The sequence below is a fragment of the Sinocyclocheilus rhinocerous genome, unplaced genomic scaffold, assembly GCF_001515625.1.
Source record: "Sinocyclocheilus rhinocerous isolate Xijiao unplaced genomic scaffold, SAMN03320098_v1.1 scaffold3288, whole genome shotgun sequence".
Taxonomy (NCBI): Eukaryota; Metazoa; Chordata; class Actinopteri; order Cypriniformes; family Cyprinidae; genus Sinocyclocheilus; species Sinocyclocheilus rhinocerous.
The window spans coordinates 702,183-721,117 of NW_015655612.1; the positions used below are offsets into that span (position 1 = coordinate 702,183).

General features: G+C 37.9%; 3 protein-coding genes across 6 annotated transcripts in view; all 3 read left to right on the forward strand.

The window, feature by feature from the left end:
* LOC107718829 (ras and Rab interactor 2-like) overlaps window positions 1-6,136 on the forward strand; it is a 36,243-nt gene extending 30,107 nt beyond the window's left edge. For all 3 annotated transcript variants that reach the window (XM_016526062.1, XM_016526063.1, XM_016526064.1), the window contains 4 exons: window positions 2,911-3,219; window positions 3,326-3,457; window positions 3,587-3,750; window positions 4,330-6,136. In XM_016526062.1, the coding sequence (XP_016381548.1) occupies window positions 2,911-3,219; window positions 3,326-3,457; window positions 3,587-3,750; window positions 4,330-4,647 (923 nt within the window). In that variant the 3' untranslated portion in view covers window positions 4,648-6,136. The remainder of the gene's footprint in view (window positions 1-2,910; window positions 3,220-3,325; window positions 3,458-3,586; window positions 3,751-4,329) is intronic.
* Window positions 6,137-8,044: 1,908 nt separating this feature from the next.
* slc17a5 (solute carrier family 17 member 5) lies at window positions 8,045-13,305 on the forward strand. Its single transcript, XM_016526065.1, has 11 exons — window positions 8,045-8,231; window positions 9,153-9,340; window positions 9,555-9,788; window positions 9,935-10,022; window positions 10,103-10,189; window positions 10,330-10,448; window positions 10,574-10,735; window positions 11,371-11,503; window positions 11,642-11,789; window positions 11,944-12,034; window positions 12,277-13,305. The coding sequence occupies exons 1-11, from the start codon at window positions 8,144-8,146 to the stop codon at window positions 12,391-12,393; spliced, it is 1,455 nt and encodes a 484-aa protein (XP_016381551.1). The 5' UTR covers window positions 8,045-8,143; the 3' UTR covers window positions 12,394-13,305.
* A 269-nt stretch (window positions 13,306-13,574) lies between these two features.
* Window positions 13,575-18,935, forward strand: part of eef1a1a (eukaryotic translation elongation factor 1 alpha 1a) — a 7,692-nt gene continuing 2,331 nt past the window's right edge. The window contains exons 1-7 of one of the 2 annotated variants that reach the window (XM_016526066.1): window positions 13,575-13,666; window positions 15,177-15,360; window positions 15,451-15,630; window positions 15,725-16,021; window positions 16,525-16,675; window positions 16,802-17,058; window positions 17,127-17,361. In XM_016526066.1, coding sequence (XP_016381552.1) covers window positions 15,217-15,360; window positions 15,451-15,630; window positions 15,725-16,021; window positions 16,525-16,675; window positions 16,802-17,058; window positions 17,127-17,361 — 1,264 coding nt within the window. In that variant the 5' untranslated portion in view covers window positions 13,575-13,666; window positions 15,177-15,216. Of the gene's footprint in view, window positions 13,667-15,141; window positions 15,361-15,450; window positions 15,631-15,724; window positions 16,022-16,524; window positions 16,676-16,801; window positions 17,059-17,126; window positions 17,362-18,935 lie in introns of both variants that reach the window. The other variant, XM_016526067.1, reaches the window with a different exon arrangement.

Here is an 18,935-nt window from a genome sequence, read left to right on the forward strand (position 1 = left end):
CTCTTCACTCATTTTTGAGTCATAACAGGATTAAGACACTCTGTTTTATCGAGATGTGTCTGGAAAGACTTATTGTTGCTCATTCAGGCCAAGGCTCTATTCTGAGTACTTCCTTAAAAACACGTCTGAAAGTAGAGATTCATTTTGAAGTTATCATTCGTTTTCCTGAAAGACTTCATTTACTTGGAGGGGTCAATAGACTATGAGGGGGATTTTATTTGCTCTGTTTGTCTGGTTTAGTTTGTGTGTGCCTTTTGTTCTGTGCTGTGACGTACTTTATGGCCTTGTCTCCTAACTCGTCGAGCACTAGTATGTACTTCTTGTGTGGGTAGCATCAGTGGATTCACTTCTCCTGTCATTGCGGCTTCATTTTCCAGTCTGCAGTGCAGACACGGAGCGTGAGAGACAGAAAGAGCACTATGTAGGAGCGACGCTGAGGAGGACAGGAGATTGTTTTGAAGGGGATGTTAACAAGCCTTGGAAGATAGCCTTTCAAGTAGAGGTGGCCTTGACGGATGAGTGTTTCTAATTTGAGCCACATTTCCTGTTGTCCTGATATCCAATGACATCCTTATTAAGGGCCAAAATGACTAAATAATACAAATTAAAAAGACAGTATACATTAAAATGTTTTTAAAAATAGAATAAATTACATTACACTATTATGCTATTTAAGTAAATTGTGCTGTGCAGCAAAGCAAACATTTAATGCATCACCTCTGTTCTATGTAAATAAGGTTAAAAATAAAAATAAAAAGTTAGGTTTAAAAGTCTGTCTGGCACAACTCACGTTATATTATAGCGTTAAAGTAGGCAATAAATGCAATTTTATTTAAAAGAGATGTTTGATTTTTCTGATTGTAAATGTCACTACTTGTTTTTAAAATGGAGTAGAGGCATATACACAGACACAGTGTAGTCTAGAGCATTAAATATAATATTAATATTACATTTTACAAATTAAATCAAATATTATATTATATTACAGAACTAACATCTGTACCCTTCCCAACTCCTTCCACTGCATCTGCGGTTCTTCCACAGAATAAAGCAAACCGGTTCAGTTCCTCTAAATCTTTGGCTCTGTGCCGCCCTTCATTAGCAAAGCTCTCTGCATCACTCACAAAAGTGAGAGGAGCCTTGCTTATTTACCGAGCTGTCTGCTCTCTCTTGGGACTGACAACCATGTAAACACATTTTGCAACTCAGCTGAATCTGTTAAAGTGATGTCAGTCTCAGAGCTAAAGTCAGACCTCTAGAAAACCCTGATGTAAGGCACAATGACTATGACTGGCTGTTTATTAGTTATGCTTCTGATGGATGATTTCTTGTGAATGGAGGGGGAGTTGCTGTAGCCTTGACCGGTTAAAGCTGCTATTGTTGTGTACACTAGTTGATAACATTTGGCCCCATTGTGAGGACTGCCAACAAGCAGCCTGTGTGTGTTTTTACTCTTTACTTTGAGATGATTTGGATCTCAAAAACAGGTTTAGTTTACTTAATTTCTTAAAACAGGTTTGCCAAGCTGTTACGGTCACAAGCAGTTGAGTCATCCTCGTGACACACCTGATTAAGACAATTACGATAAATGAAGTGTAAACTGTCATGTTGATTCGAAAGCATCTAGCATTTTGTGGATATCATGCACAGTGTTTTCCTAGGAAACAAATCGTTATGCTATTTGTATTAGCTTAAAAACATATACAGTGTGATTTGCTATTATATATTTAAAAAAGTATAAAGTGCTGCCAAAGCATGTGTGTGTGTTGTCAGAGCACTTATTGTGATGGTGTTGCTTTCCTCAGTGGTCCAGTGTGCTGACAGAAGCAGTGTTGTCAGCAGTTTCCAAAGCCCGATTAAACATTACATTCTGCTCTTCAGATCAGATGATTTTAGTTACGCATACACTTCTTCTAGTTTAGATGATTTTACAGTTTAGGTATCATTTCAAGCCCTGCTAGCACAATCAAAGTTACAAGACAAAACCTGTTGCATTGAGTCATATGTGAGCATACCAGAGACTCTGAGATGTGAGATACCAGAGATGTGCTGTCAGGAGACATTTTGTAAATGTTGAAGAGTTTTGGAAAAGCAGGTGTAAAAATACTATGAGCAGGTATTCCCCTTTAAAGCAGGAAATGGAACAAACCACGTTGTAGATCCCAGTCAATATACTCATGGTCACAGTCTTTTCATCCACAAATAGACTTGCCCACAGACATTCTGTTCACTTTTTTAAGGGATTGTATGTTCCAAGTTTTTGTTTTTCTGTTCCTCTGCCTTCTATAGTTACTATTTCTGTTTTCAGAGTTCACCAAAACATATGTGGTGTAATTTGGATGTTTTTTGTTTTTTTTAAATCAGACTGGATAACATGATCATCAAGTTTATATAAATGAGTATGATTTCTGGTTCCTTTCTAAAGAAAATACTTTTATAGAAAGAATCCATTTAATTGGAAATACTTTAAAAAATCTATTGTCAAAATATTTATATTTATAATAAATTATATAATTTATATAAATATAAATATTTATATATTTAGTATTTTTATTTAAAATACTTTTAGAGCAAGAATTCAAATGATTTCTGAAGGATTATGTGACGCTGAAGATTGGAATAGTGGCTGCTGAGAATTCAGCATTGCCATCACAGAAATAAATTGCTTTTTAAAATATATTAAATTACAACTGTGATGTTTCCCAATATTGCTATATTGCTATAACAAATAAATGCAGCCTTAGGCAACTGAACCATTAAATGATAATTTCTATTTTATACAATATTTACAATATAAAAAATAAAAAAAACTCCATTAACTGCATTTAGCTTTATCCTGTTACCTATTTATATGCAATTATTCTAATTATTTCTATACAATTATTATATAACGTCATTTTTCCTCCATAGATCAGGTGATGGAGAAAGCCATGCACAAGTGTGTGCTGAAGCCTCTGAAGCCTGTGATAGAGGCCGCTCTGCGGGACTTCCAGGTGAGCAGTGGGACTTGGCAGCAGCTGAAAGAGAATCTGGTTTTGGCCAAAGCCAAGCAGCCCCAGGAGATGGGTGTGGATGGAGCTCTGCCTCCTGACCCTGTGGCCATAGAGAAGATTCGCCACAAGTTCCACAACATGTGCAAGAAGTACTCACCAGAGAAGAAAGTGTCTCTGCTTCTCAGTGTGTGCAAGCTTATCTACACCATAATGGAGAGCAACTCAGGTACATGAGCGTGATGCATTTGTGTGAAATGCGTGAGTGTGAACATAATACTTCAGCATCATTTGATTTCAATTCATGATTTCAATCTTTGTTGTAACAATGGCAGGGAGGATGTATGGTGCAGATGACTTCCTGCCCATGCTTACATATGTGATGGCCCAGTGTGACATGCCACAACTGGACGCTGAAATAGAGTACATGATGGAGTTACTGGACCCATCACTGCTTCATGGAGAAGGTACATTAGACCCCGGTTTCCACATATTCGTCACAAATACTGCGCGACTGCAATAACTGCTGAAGTTATTACACAATTTCATTGGGTATCAAACTTGTTTTAATGTTCCAGTTTTTTATCTGATTGTAGGAGGCTATTACTTGACCAGTGCATATGGGGCAATGTCTCTCATCAAGAACTTCCAGGAGGACCAGGCAGCTCGTGTGCTGAGCTCTGAGACCCGTAACACGCTGCACCAGTGGCACCGTAGACGCACAACACAGCGAACCGCTCCATCTGTGGATGATTTCCAGGTAAATTCCCTATTAGACATGGTCATATAAGTTCTATACTCTCCTATTTTTCGTCCTTAAAACAATAGCAATTTAGGAACATAAATATATGTTCTTAACACTAGAACCGCCAGAGGTCGCTGTATACCTAAAAGCGCCAGCGGGTAAATTTTACCCACGCACATGACAGTGACTTTTTTTAGTCATTTTGACTTTATTTATGAAACACATAACCGCTAAATCAGTGAGTGAAAGGCGTTGCCTAGAAATGTACAATGTTAAAACATAAGCTGCAAGAAAATGACAGCGCGAAAATACATGCATTATATAGCGGGTAAATCTGACCCGCTGGCGCTTACAGATATAAATGCCCCTTTTTTTGATCTGGTTTTATCTAAATAAATTTTAACAACATTGGATTGTAAATTACATAATTTTAGTAAAAGTCAATGACTGGGAGACTAGAATGTTTTATCTTAAATCTGTTATGTACATTTGAAAAACAGCCACGGGTAAAATTTACCCCGTGGCGGTTCTAGTGTTAAACAAGCTTGATATATATTGGGATTTACACCTAGATTTCTTCTTGTCTATATTCAGAACTACTTGCGGGTTGCGCTGCAAGATGCAAGCAGTGGCTGCACAGCCAAAACCCTTCAGGTGCAACCTTACGCCACAACGGAGGAAGTGTGTCAGATATGCGTGGACAAGTTTAAAATTTCAGACCCGGAGAACTACGCCCTTTTCCTCTTGACGGATGAAACCAAACAGCAGCTGGCCCCGGACACTCACCCGCAGAGGATCAAGGCCGAACTGCACAGCCGCCCACAGCCACAACTCTTCTTCTTTGTGTACCGCCAGATCCAAAACCTCACTGTCCCTTCAGACCAGCTCAATGACAACACTTCACCCAACTGACAGAGCAAACATGGTTTCCATCAGGTCCTCTCGAAACTCCTTCTCAGCCACATTTATTCAACTCCTTCCCTAGGAACACTGCTTACGTCTGCGTTGTTTTGAAAAAAGTTGGAGCGAAGCGGAAGATGTGCTTAGAGGGAAATAGGGAAGGAAGAATGTGTCTGACAGATGCAGTTTTTTTATGCTCCGTCTTCACTATTTTCAAAACATTTTGGGAAGTGGCATGCGACCATCACGAGAGAGTAGCTGTGCCCAAACTGCAAATGTTACAGTATGCCTGTTTATTTCTTCATGAATGTTCAAACACATTCAGGTTAGCAGAGAAACGGGAGCAGTTTAGTGTTAATGGTGTTTGTCTAAGCTTTGCACATTCCACATTGAATACACTCCAAAATTGTGCCTTCCTCTTCCCAAAACTCTACATACCTCTTCTGTCTCCTGTTCTTCGCTATGCTGAGAGACTGTGGCATTTCTCTTATGACTGCATTGAGGTGAAGACTTTTAGAAAGTTCCTTCCTTCAGCATTCATTCAGTAACATGGACATCTCAGTCCCTAAGGACATTGTGGACAATTGTTTTTTTATTTGCAGTTGCTGGTAAACTGCATTTTTTAATATGTATGATTTATTGTTATGATATTGCATGTATCTCTGTGATGATAAGAACCAGGCATTGTTGCCAGTGATGTTTTATCATATTGCTTTTGTATGAATTATGATCATTACGTTTTGTTAAAGTCATTGGTAGTAATGGAGATGGCAGAAATGATGAGGTTTGTTCTAAAATACTGTACTACTACCGACAAGCTAAACATTTAGGCCTTGTGGTAATCTGGATCTGTGTTGTACTAATTTTGGATTTGACTTGCAGACAAAGGGTTTTTGGCAAGTAGGACAAGTGGAAAGATCAGTGGAAAGAAAGAAAGAATAAGAAAAAAAGGACATGGATGTTTTAAGCAGGTTTAGAGTCATTGGTAGAAAATATCAACGAACAGAAATGGTTTTTGTGTCACTGTAAAGTGCTATCAGGGAATACCGAGATGGATGAGTCGCATAGAGGAGAATAGTTCTTTAACGTTCATAACTATACTCATAACCTCTTAACTGCAATAACTTACCAAGTATTTCATGTTCTACTAATGTACTTTATGTTTGCATGTTTTGATGTAAACTCGGGGCATTGTTTTTAAGAGACCAGGGTGCTGAAATGCTCTAATCCCATGTAACAATGATATAGAAACACTAGTCACATCTGAAACACAAACTACGTTTCAAGTCGTGAAATGTATTTTAACAAGATATTTTAAGTCTGTTAAATGTATACATATTTATATGCAATCTGTGCAGGAATTTTTCACAGATTTGAAAAGTCTTGATTCAAAAATATTGTGTATTCATTTGGAGAAAAGCTCATCCTCATTCTTTAGTAAGTTCTGTGTATTTGCCTTTTAAAATGTACTCTTTTGCACACAATAAAATGATGTTGAACATTTATCATCTCTGTCATCTTTTATTACAAGCTTCCACAAGTCTTATCCTTTTCTGCATTAGCGGGAGGTTGGGTACCCTGCCAGTTCCTTTCTTGGAATAGATAAATGCTTTCCTCTTCATCTCCATGTGGGCTTGTACTTCCCACATTACTGATTCCACGTAAAACAAAATCATTAGAAGGCACCTCTGACTGTTTTCTCACTGTCTTCCATGAGTGAGGATTATTACTGTGTGTGTGTGAGGGAGATAGAACGAGTAGCCTGTTTCATAATGGGCATTATTTCAAAGCAGCTTTGCAGACAACACACAACACAAAAAAAAAACATAATGATGCTAATGAAGATCTTAAAAGAGAACTGAATCCTGCTTATTTAGACTACATTCGAATTTCCTTAAAGGAGACATAGTATGCCCCTTTTTACAATATGTAATATAAGTCTCTGGTGTCCCCAGAATGTGTGTGTAAAGTTTCAGCTCAAAATACTCCACAGATTATTTATTATATAATTTTGAAAATGCCCATTTTGAGTGGAAGCAGAAACAGCAGTTTTTCGGGCCTGTCTCTTTAAATGCAAATGAGCTGCTGCTCCCCGCCCCCTTTTTCAGAATAGAGCTGTGCCATTACAGCTGGTACCTGCTAAAAACATCTATTATGGTTCTGATTATCATGTTTATCGCGCTAAAATCATGCGGTTTAAACCATATTCAATTCAATTCAAGTTTATTTGTATAGCGCTTTTCACAATACAAATCATTGCAAAGCAACTTTACAGCAAATTAAGTTTCTACAATATTTAGTGGTAGCTTATCAGTGGTGACTGTCAGTTAATGTACATATGGCAGAAATGTACGGAAAAATCAATTCAAACTTATAGCAAAATGTGGTAGTTCTATGAGTTGTTTCAGGGTTGGCATCATCTGAGGTCCGCTGAGGGGTTGGCATCATCTCTTCTCAGGTGTTCTGGATCCAGGAACCATATGAGTTTAAACATCTGATATACTGTTTTCTGAGAGCACACATCAAAAGTACACGGACAGAAAGCGGCCACCACACACAGCATGTGAGTACTAAACTAAGTTCTCATTCACACACAAGTTTACTTAAAAACACACGAGTTACAAAAACAGTCGGTTATGTCTGTGAAGTTAAACTGCTGGGAAATAAATTGCATGTTTATTTTAGATTTAAATAGTGTTCTGTGCTCGTCTGTGCAGACAAAGGCAGAACAGTTAGTATGTTTTGTTCAAACTTTCGCCATGGCATTAGAGCTGGTACACCGTTGTCGCTTGCGAAATGCGAAAACACAATGACGGCGACGTGGGTGGAAACTTACAGATTAAGGGGCGTAATATTATAATGAGATCCCTTTGCAACGTCACCAAGGGAGCGAAATCAGATGCTCTCGTTTTTTCAGATGCTTGCAGAAAAAGGCTTACCAAAACAAAGTTACTGGGTTAATCTTTTTCACTTTTCCTTGGTTGGTAGATGCACTGGGGACCTGATTACAGCACTTAAAACCTGGAAAAGTCAGATTTTCATGATATGTCACCTTTAAAGCATGGTCTGCTGTACTACTTTAGCTCCTCTTACTGGATAAATGTTGCAATAATATAAAAAGCTCACAAAGTAGAAAAAGCAAACTCTGTTTTGTAATGGATCTTTAAAAAACAAGTCTGTCTTTGATTAAACCATGTACAATCATAGTTTAATATAAAACGGCAACATTAATAAATATTTAAGAGGACTTTTTTGTATTAACATTTTTAATCTTCTATATTCTGTTTTCTTGCACTTTGTTTTACATGTTTTGACCTTTAAAACATTTGGACAAATATTGTTTTTTTATTTTATTGTTATTATTTTATTTATTTTTTGTTATATAATCTGGAGACCACGGGACTTTTATTATGGTATGTGTTTTTGCTGACGATGAACCACGGGTTCCGCTTTCGGAGTGTGTTGTTATTGTGCTTCTGGTCAGGCGGCAGGAGAGCAGTCGCTCAAGATGATGGAGCATTCAGCGTCAGACTCAGAAACTGAAGATAATGTCCAGCCTTTACTACGCCGGAAAGACACCGGAGACCTTCAGAAAGGTAGCAGAAACTATGAATGCCTATTATGTTTTTATGCAGATTTACAACATGCCACGTAATTAAAAGTGCGCTGGTACCATACGTGCCATAATATTAGTATTTACAAAGTAATAATAAATATGTAAATGCAGTTATAATTGTTGTGCTTAACTGACAATGTTCAGCTGCATTGTAAACTTGTAATTTGCTAGAACAGCTCATGTTAAAAAATTCCTTACTTGTTTTTAGTATTCATGAGATGTCTCAGTCATTCAATCATCCCAAAAGTGCAGACTTCATCTCTTTCGCTGTGTGATATAATTGTCGCAGCATTTGATGCAGTCTACATAAATAATGCAAGAGCATTTTCAGATGTGCTTTCAAAACAGCCAGTCACGTGAAGGAGGAAGTGCGTTAGTCATGCAGGTAACTGCCCTAAAAATGTACCGTGATAATTGTTTCCACCTAATACAATACTATAGTTACTCTTGTTACAACTGTAAAATCATAATATGTTAATATCAAATGTCCTAATGTTTTGTTAAAATTAATCATTTATTATTATTATTACTATTTCAAAAATGTAATACATGTTTTATGAACGTGTCAGTAATGCTACTGTTTTAGGAATCTGTCGAACAAAATCATAACTTGTAGTTCAATAAGGAACCACTCTTAAAAATTATTTGAATGAAAATTTCTTTAAGAATCTGAAAAAAAGAGTGTTTTTCTCATAATTCGGAGTACACTGTTCGCGCTGCATGTTTTGAGTGCAGCATGCCGTGAAAGGTCTTTTTTATATCACCACATTCAGTCATAATTTGTATTCATAACTCAAATACAAAAAGTCATACAGGTTTGGAACAACATGAGTGCTAGTACACTTTGGGGAGAATCATTTAACCACTGTTTGACAATGGTTTCGTCTGTTTGTTCTTCCAGCTCCTGCTTGCTGCTCCTCACGATACGGGTTGGCCTTCTTGTCCTGTTATGGCTTCTTTGTAGCATATGCCCTCAGGGTGAACCTTAGTGTGGCAATGGTGGACATGCTAAAAAACAGTTCCAGTGCCAACGCCAGTTCCTCCGTCTGCCCTCATCACAGCATCCCAGTGCCCAAACACAATCACACTGTAAGAGCATCTACTTTATGGTCTCACATATTGTATGTGCAAACTTTTCCAGAAAGGTGTTCTGGAAAAAAGTAAGGTGTGCTGTGAGAAGAAAAAAAAACGTTTTACAGTTTTTTTTTTTTTTTAAGTATAGTCATAGTGCACATTTTCGAGAATTTAAGCCCAAGCATGAAATCTTGGAAGTGTAATCATAGTTAGTTCAATGTCTCCACAGGCCAGTGTGTATGACTGGGATTCAGAGACTCAGGGATGGATCCTGGGCTCTTTTTTCTATGGGTATATACTTACTCAGATACCAGGTGGCTACTTTGCACGCAAGTATGGTGCCAAGTGGCTCTTTGGTATCGGCATCCTTTGCACTGTGATCTTCACCCTGCTGACTCCAGTAGCCGCTGATCTGGGAGCTGGTTACCTCATCGCTGTCAGGGTGTTGGAAGGCATTGGGGAGGTAACCTCAAAACTCATTATCTACAATATGGATTTAGTACTTCTGTTCTTGTAGTTTGAAAGTCGATGTTTCATTGTTGTCATAGATGATATGTGTTATTCATTTTGGAAAATAAAAGTCTTAAAAAGTAATTCTTGTGCATCCAGGGAGTGTCATATCCTGCTATGCATGCGATGTGGGCATCATGGGCACCACCTCTGGAGAGAAGTCGACTGCTAACAATCTCTTACACGGGTGCCCTGCTTTGATTTGTAACAATCTACTCAAGTTTTTGTGTATTTGTACTATTATTTCTTTTTTCTTTTCTTTTACAGGTGCTCAGCTGGGAACTGTAGTGGCTCTTCCTTTGTCTGGCCAGATATGTTTTTACCTAGACTGGACGTACGTCTTTTATATATTTGGTAAGTTTCATTATAATACGCATTTAAAGGTGAACTGTGTGCACAATCAGCATAAAATGTAACGCTAAAGATTCTTTCACAGGCTTGTGTCTTAATACAATCTGAATGCACACTTTATCTGATTTCTTCACAAATTATAGGAGCTGTTGGACTTCTTTGGTTTTTCCTTTGGTCTTGCTTTGTCAGTAACAGTCCCAGCTCACACAAAAGGATAACGGAGGCTGAGAAGACTTACATAATGGCATCTTTAAAAAATGAAGTAGGCAATGTTACAGTGATCTCATACAGTGTCTGTCTTTAAGATGATTTCTTTATTCTCAAACCAGATAATGGTTGACTCATTAATTGTTGGTTTGTATTAAAATATGCCATTTTCTGCTCCAGCTGTCCCCAACCACAGATTACATCCCATGGACATCAATCCTTAAGTCTTCGCCATTATGGGCCATAGTTGTGGCACACTTCTCCTACAACTGGACATTTTACACTCTGCTGACTCTCTTACCCACCTACATGAATGATATACTCGGATTCAGCATCCAGCAGGTGAGTGCAAAGCAGGGCTGACACATCATTTTTATTTTAAAACGATCAGACAAATTTGTATTTTTACCACATTTATTTCAATGTTGTGAATGCTTTGTAAGCTAATGATAAAGAGTATCATACATCAGTGATATTTACTTTTATTTTTTTATTTTTATCTTCATATTCCAAAATAAAAATTGTTTTGCATGTTGAGGTTGGCAAAAATAAATAAATAAAATATTCCTGTGATGGCAAAGCTGAATTTTCAGCAGCCATTTAGTGTTTTATGATCCTTCAGAAATCATTCTAATATGCTGATTTGTAGCTAAAAAAAAACAAAAAAACACAATAATTATCAATGTTAAAAATGGTTGCTTTATATTTTTGTGGAAACTCTGATGAACAGAAAGTTCAAAAGAATGGCATTCATTTTAAATAAATTATATATGTCCTCACTGTCATGTTTGATCAATTTAATGCATAATTGCTGAATAAAAGTATTAATTTCTTTTTAAAAAAAAATAGTACTTACCCCAAACTTTTCAACAGTAGTGTATTTAATATAAAAACAGGTTATCTGAAAACGATCATTGCCTCTAATCAAAAGACCTGTTTACCTTTTAGTAAGTGTGAACTCACTGTGTCATTCTCAGAATGGAATGCTCTCAGCTCTGCCCTACCTTGGTTGTTGGTTGCTGGCTTTGCTGGGTGGACAGCTGGCAGACCTCCTGAGAGAGAGATATCTTGTCCCCACTGTAAATGTGCGTAAGGCATTCACTATAGTAGGTAAGACATTCATAGACATTATTTACTTAGTTTTATGCTGAACAGTACATTTGAAAATGTGTTGATGGGATGATTGAACTGGTGATGTGAAATCTGTTAATGATAATAAATCAATGTGTCTGTTTTGAATGTGTCCAGGAATGGTGGGACCAGCCGTTTTCCTGGTGGCTGCTGGCTACACTGGATGTAACTATGTCTTGGCTGTAGCCTTCCTCTCCATCTCCTCCTCTCTAGGGGGCATTTCGGCCTCTGGATTTAACATCAACCATTTGGACATTGCTCCCTCGTAAGACAAGGCTTTTTATTGGCAATCATATATGATTTATGGTTTAGGACAACTGTACATGCATCCATGTCACAAGTTAATTATCGTTGGAACATGGATAAAGTACCCCTTCATTTTCATATTTTATTATTTTTTGTTTATTTTTTCTTCTCAGATATGCTGGGATATTGCTTGGGATCACAAACTCATTTGCCACTATACCTGGCATGGTGGGCCCTGTAATAGCGAGATCTTTGACCAAATCTGTAAGTTACAATTTATTGCATTTATATATAAATGTAAACTATTTTATCTTTTTTATGCAACAACTGCATTACATTGTGACATTGTGACAAAACTAAGAAAGGTGCTGTAAGAGTTATGTATTTTAATACTATGCCTGTCACTGATGTGATCATATGTTCGTTATGCATAAATGCTTCAAGAGGAATCTTTCACATTTGTGATAATGAAGTAACAAATGCTTAAACATTTTGTTTTAATCTAGAACACCATTCCAGAGTGGCAAATTGTCTTCTACATCTCTGCAGCGATCAATATATTTGGAGCTGTTTTCTTCACAATATTTGGCAAGGGCACAGTCCAGCCTTGGGCTGTCCAGTGAATACACATCCAGTGAAACACGTCTACCGTTAGCCAAAGGGACGTACCTCTTGTAAATTCTATGGAGCTCTTAGCAGTAGTTGCATATGGTTTGCAAACTAATGAATATTGCACAATCCAATGTTGTTATTTTTTTAATCATACCAACAAACACAATGACTTTTGGTATTTTTTTTATTGGTAATGTCTGTATTTGTTATACTTGTCAGTAGCTTTTTCAGACAAATTTTTTTTTTTTCCAACAAAGGTGCAATAAGTGAAGGGAAGATAAAACATGGATGGTACATCCAGTCATGCTAAAGAGATAACATTTTTGATCACACTACCAGTGTAGTCCAGTTCACGCTTGTGAGCCGAGTCTGTTTAGTGAATAAAAAAACCTGTGTGAATCAGTCAGAGCGGTTACTGAATGAATCCGACTCGTGAATTTTTAACTTGTGAATTGTTTTTGGAAGTATAAAGCTCATGAGACCCACTGTAGCTGTTCTTAACACAGTTGTAATAACTATATCAATTATATTTCTGATTTGTTAAATCTGTTCTGTTGAAAACTAAAATAATCGTAATAGTTAAGGAATTGGGAGTCTTTTGCTATTAACGTCCTTATGAACTATGCCTTATTGTAGGCCTATGATTATCACAACATGCCTTACCCATACTGAAGCAAGAGGCCTTAAGGGAGATTATCGGTGAAATCATGTCTGGTTGTTACGTTTTAGCCTTTTTGTACGCTATAACTGATTTATGTTTACATTTTATTTCTTTCTGTTTTGTGCAATCGTTACTAAGTGAAACAAAATGAATAAATCCGTGTAAACACTGTGTTGCATAATCTGTCAATTGTCAAGATGCTACAATACATGCTTCATCACCTGTCAAATACTTGTATATCTAATAAAATTGCACTCGTTTATGTTCATGACGTGCATGTATTCATTGTTAGAATGATCAATTCTGCTTAAGACCTTTTTTAAAGAAATCTGTGTGAGACCAACGTTTTCGTCGATTTGCGTCACCTTTAAAACCATCGCAGCAGTTTATGTGCGCCTGCCACGTTTAAAGCTAATGCGTCCGCAGAATAAACTCATGAACTTTTTTCCTTTCTCGTCCGTCAATTCTAAACTATATAACCAGTTCTTTACAATCGTCGTCTGACCTCAAGCATCCTCAGTGACTGATGTAGTGTCTGCGCATGCACAGTCTGTATTATAACAGGATCAGACGCGCCGCTCAGCCTCTTCAGCACCGTTCCAGTATCCCGAGCACGCGCGCAGGTACAGTACCGCACATTCCCACGCATCTTTATCTGCGTATTTAAAAAGAAACCCAACAAACGGGTGTGTAATTATAAATGAAGAACTTCTGCCGGTATTTATGTTTTCTGACTAGTTGTCGCTTGTAATAGACCTTACTGATGCTTGTGTTCGACATTGCGCTAGATACAGGCTGGGAATGGGAGAACATGGCGGCAGCTGCAGGGGAAGGGATTGCACTATTAAATCCCCTAGACATCTGAATGATCTCTGTCGCCTGCTGTTCTTAGACGACTAATATTGCAATGTTTTAGAGCAAACTAACACCGAAAGGAATAGCTTTCTGAAGTCATGTCAGGCTGATGCGACATAGGAGTAATTTAAAGCCCTTTTTAAAGAATGTGTCTGTATTAGGTAACCTTAACAAGAATAGCCCTTCTGTTAACCTCTGAAGGTAAGCTGGGAATTAGCTTCCTTACACTAATGGCAGCCCGGCTCTTGCTTTAAGGAACGTCTTGGAATTCTTGGAATTGTTCATTTGAACAGCTTACAGCTCATTGGAAATGATGCTGATGCAATAATCAAACAAGTTGGGTCCATGATGCAGCCAAACCACAATGCACTACCTTAGAATGGAATATGAATTCTAGCTTAACCAGCTGTTCTAATATTTTTTCTTCTTTTCACAATATCGGATACATGAGTGACTCACAAATGGCTGCCAGTCTTTTAAATCAGCAGGCGAATCTTTACAAAATGGAGGTCTGCAGGACAAAGATGTACCAGGCATGAAGAAAGGCATGCCTAGTCTGTTAAAGCGTTGCTGGTTATTTGGCAGAACTAGAAGCCTAAACAGCCTGAAAGGATAAACTTAATGCTGGTCTGAAGGTTGAAAAAAGGAGATGGCGTAGTGAAAACCGTATTTGTTAAACACATTTCTTTGTCTGCATTTCTTTCTGTGTCCAATAAATGAAATTCAAATAAGACATTTAAATTCTGCAGTCACAGGGAGCCATAGACGTTGCCGAGCTGGTATTGCATAGGTCATTCTAAGAGAATTACACAGATTACTGCACCCAAAAATGAGATTTCTGGCATTGTTCAAGCAGATGTCCTGTGTGGTTTACTTTCTTTAGCAGAACACAAAAGGAGAACTTTTGAAGAATGTGCAGGTCTGTCTTGCCTTACATCCTCAGTCGCCATCCATTTTTATTCAGTGGAAAAGAATGACCAGAATATTCTTCAAATTTCTCCTTTAATATTCCACAGAAGGAAAGTCATATGGACTTGGGAAGACATGGGGGTGAATAAATCTAGGAATTTTCCTTTGGTGGTGTACTACTATGTTGTATACTGTATCATGAGATCTACTGACGAACAGTGCATGTGTTTAAAAGGCCACTTCTTAAGTTCATGGAATTAGTGTTTTTTTAATTGGATGAAAAGCATCCTCTAGCCAGGGAACATGTGTCTAACTTAGTTTATGTCTTTCATAGAATTTGCACCGTGGCTGTTTGCTGTCTGTGTAAAGCTTTACAGTTACATTGGCACTTTAAATAAAGCCGTCAGCCATGGGAAAGGAGAAGCTCCACATCAACATTGTGGTCATCGGCCATGTGGACTCTGGAAAATCCACTACAACTGGCCACCTCATCTACAAGTGTGGTGGGATTGACAAGCGAACAATTGAGAAGTTTGAGAAAGAGGCTGCAGAGGTATGATGGAGATATTGGAGACATTTAAACTAATACATGATTAAAAACTATTTCAAGCTGTTATATAATGCTTATGTGCATCACTCATAGATGGGAAAGGGCTCTTTCAAGTACGCCTGGGTGTTGGACAAGCTTAAAGCAGAAAGGGAGAGAGGAATCACCATCGACATCTCCCTGTGGAAGTTTGAGACCAGCAAATACTATGTCACCATCATTGATGCTCCAGGACACAGGGATTTCATTAAAAACATGATCACTGGAACCTCACAGGTTAGTAAATAAACAGGCACACAGCTATATTTTAGTAGCTGCTACAGTATTTATATAGAAAAAAATAATCCCTAACATTTTCTCTGACCCTCAGGCGGACTGTGCCGTGCTGATTGTGGCTGCAGGTGTCGGAGAGTTTGAGGCTGGCATCTCGAAGAACGGCCAGACCAGGGAGCATGCTCTTCTGGCCTACACATTGGGTGTGAAGCAGCTGATTGTGGGTGTCAACAAGATGGATTCCACTGAACCCAGTTACAGCCAGAAGCGTTATGAGGAAATTGTGAAGGAAGTCAGCACCTACATCAAGAAGATCGGCTATAATCCTGACACAGTGGCATTTGTGCCCATCTCTGGCTGGAATGGAGATAACATGCTTGAGGCCAGTCCCAATGTAAGTAAGATGGGAAATAAAGTATTGTTTCCACTAGGGCCTCACGATTAATGAAAATAAAATGGTAATGGCTTTGATATGGCTTGCACTGCATGTTTCAGAGTGAAATGCAGCACTGTGTTCATTTACAGTCCAGTGTTTTCAGTGTCTCAGTGGTTTGGTTCACAGTAAATGCTACTTCACACAAATGTTGTTTGGGTTGCTTATAATATGCATTTAGGAACACAGCATGCTAATCATCTTCCCGAATTTGTAACATAAAAAACTTATATGAACCATCTGGCAACAAAAGAGAAGCTTTAAGGGAGGTTTTGTGGCAATCGCAACTTTTATCGAAAAATGACAATTATATTTTCTGCCCCAAATCGTACAGCTCTAGTTCCCGTATGCCATATGAAGCATTATGAATTTCTTCATTGAATATGAATACTTTATGCAAAATGGCATCCCAGCAAGTTGGTCCCAGTCAGCATCTTCATTAGGTTTCTTTGTCTTTACTTTAGATGACTTGGTTCAAAGGTTGGAAGATTACCCGGAAGGAGGGAAATGCATCTGGGACCACCCTACTGGAGGCTTTGGATGCCATTCAGTCTCCATCACGTCCGACTGACAAACCCCTGCGCCTGCCTCTTCAGGACGTCTACAAGATTGGAGGTTTTAATTTGTACAAACAAACTATGTTACAAATTTAATACATTTTACCTGTTTTTGCCTAAAGATGGCCAGGTATTACTCTGCTAACATAAAGCAGAGCTGAACTAAATGCAGTGTTTTCACTAGGCATTGGAACTGTTCCTGTGGGCCGTGTGGAGACTGGAATTTTGAAGCCAGGTATGGTGGTGACCTTTGCCCCAGTCAACGTGACAACTGAAGTCAAGTCTGTGGAGATGCATCACGAGGCTCTTTCAGAGGCCATGCCTGGTGACAACGTTGGCTTTAATGTTAAGAATGTCTCCGTCAAGGACATCCGTCGTGGCAACGTTGCTGGAGACAGCAAAAACGACCCACCTCAGGAGGCTGCCACCTTCACTGCTCAAGTAAGCTCAATTAACTTCTGTTCTCACTACTCACTTCAGCAAACTTGAGCTTCATTCTTTCCCATCAGGTGATCATCTTGAACCACCCAGGGCAAATCAGCGCTGGCTACGCCCCTGTTCTGGATTGCCACACTGCACACATCGCCTGCAAGTTCGCAGAGCTGAAGGAGAAGATTGATCGTCGTTCTGGGAAGAAGCTTGAGGACAACCCTAAGAGCCTCAAGTCAGGAGATGCGGCCATCGTTGATATGATCCCTGGGAAGCCCATGTGTGTGGAGAGCTTTTCAGAGTATCCTCCGCTGGGTAAGTGCTATCCCAACATCCCTTCCCAAGAGCAAAGTACTTCATTGTTCATTTTTTATTAAAGTTAAAGTAACTTAAGTTAAATTCATTAAGTATTTTTTTTCTTGATAGTTTGTCATTCCTCTTTTATGAATATCTAAAAGCCATGCCAAACAATCAAGACGATTAAGAAAAAATTGTTATAGTTCACTCAAAAATGTTATATTCAAAAATGAAAATTGTTTTCTATCATTTACTTCCAAACCGATGACTTTCTTTTATTTTTGATAGTTTGATAGAGGTAATTAGGGATGTAACGATTAACCGTGAGCCGGTTGAAAATCTATTTAAATATGTGACGATTCAAATCGGTTGAGATGCTAAAATCGCGATTCATTTAGGTGTAGGAGTTTATATGAATGCATGTCCGAGGGGAACTTACTTTCTTTAGAAAAGTTTAGATGGTATTTTTTCTTTTCATCTTGCCTCTGTATAATGCATATTAAAGTTCATAAGTGCAGCGCTGCTTTGTTTACAGCAGAAAACAAGGAAACACTTTAAGCGCCACCTGCTGGCAGAGAGTGAATCTGCGTCTCATTCAGCTCAGCTTTCAAACCATTCTGTTTTTGCTTCAGATTTCTAAATTATACAACCTAATTTAGATTAAAAAACTGCTCATGTGGCATGTATGTTTTGGATCATGATTAAAATGCAGTGGTTGCCTCTAATTTTAAATGGAAAGCGCACAGACAAAGCCTTATTTTGTTTATATGAAGAGATTTATTTTATTTGTGTTACTTATTTATTTGATTTGGGGCTTGTTTTAAAATTTCAATTTAGTTTTGTTATTTACATTTATATTATATTTAAATTTTGTAATTTAGCAAATGCTTTTATCCAAAGCGACTTACAAATGAGGATAATAGAAGCAATCAAAACCAACAAAAGAGCAATAAAATGCAGATGCTATATTAGTATATTATAGTGTTATATTTCAATTTCACAAAGAAACGTGCAGCATTTTGTCCAAGCAATAATAAAAGGACACATTTAATTTATAATTTGTCTTAAATCTAATTTTGTTCTAATCAATCATTTCCTTTAGCATCCTCATTATTTTCTTATTTAAATCCTCCTGTTTCCGCAGAAATTGAATTATTCTCCTTATTCTAAAGATTAGTTCCTGTTGCTCCATTTGTTGATGTCCCATCTTGTTTTCTTCCCTGTTTCTTCTTTTGCTTCTTTTGCTTCTTGATGCCTTGAACAATTAAATAATCAAAGTGAACTTCTAGTTCATTATCACAGTTTCCACAGTTTCCAATTCAAGAAAGCCAAGAAGCAAAAGAAGAAACAGGGAAGAAAGCAAGATGGGACATCAACTGATGGGACATCAACAAATTGTACAACAGGAACTAATCTTTAGAATAAGGAGAATAATTCAATTTCTGCGGAAACAGGAGGATTTAAATAAGAAAATAATGAGGATGCTAAAGGAAATGATTGATTAGGTAAATTTTAATTTGGAGTTGCAATCCCTGGCCAATAGGGATGTAACGATTCACTCAACTCACGATTCGATTCACGATTTTGATTTC

Bases quoted from the DNA above. Each gene is read 5' to 3' on its own strand.
- slc17a5 (XM_016526065.1), top strand. From the start codon at position 8,144: ATGATGGAGCATTCAGCGTCAGACTCAGAAACTGAAGATAATGTCCAG. The intron at 10,449-10,573 runs GTAGGCAATGTT...TTTCTGCTCCAG, and splicing joins TGGCATCTTTAAAAAATGAA to CTGTCCCCAACCACAGATTA. The intron at 10,736-11,370 runs GTGAGTGCAAAG...TGTCATTCTCAG, and splicing joins TCGGATTCAGCATCCAGCAG to AATGGAATGCTCTCAGCTCT.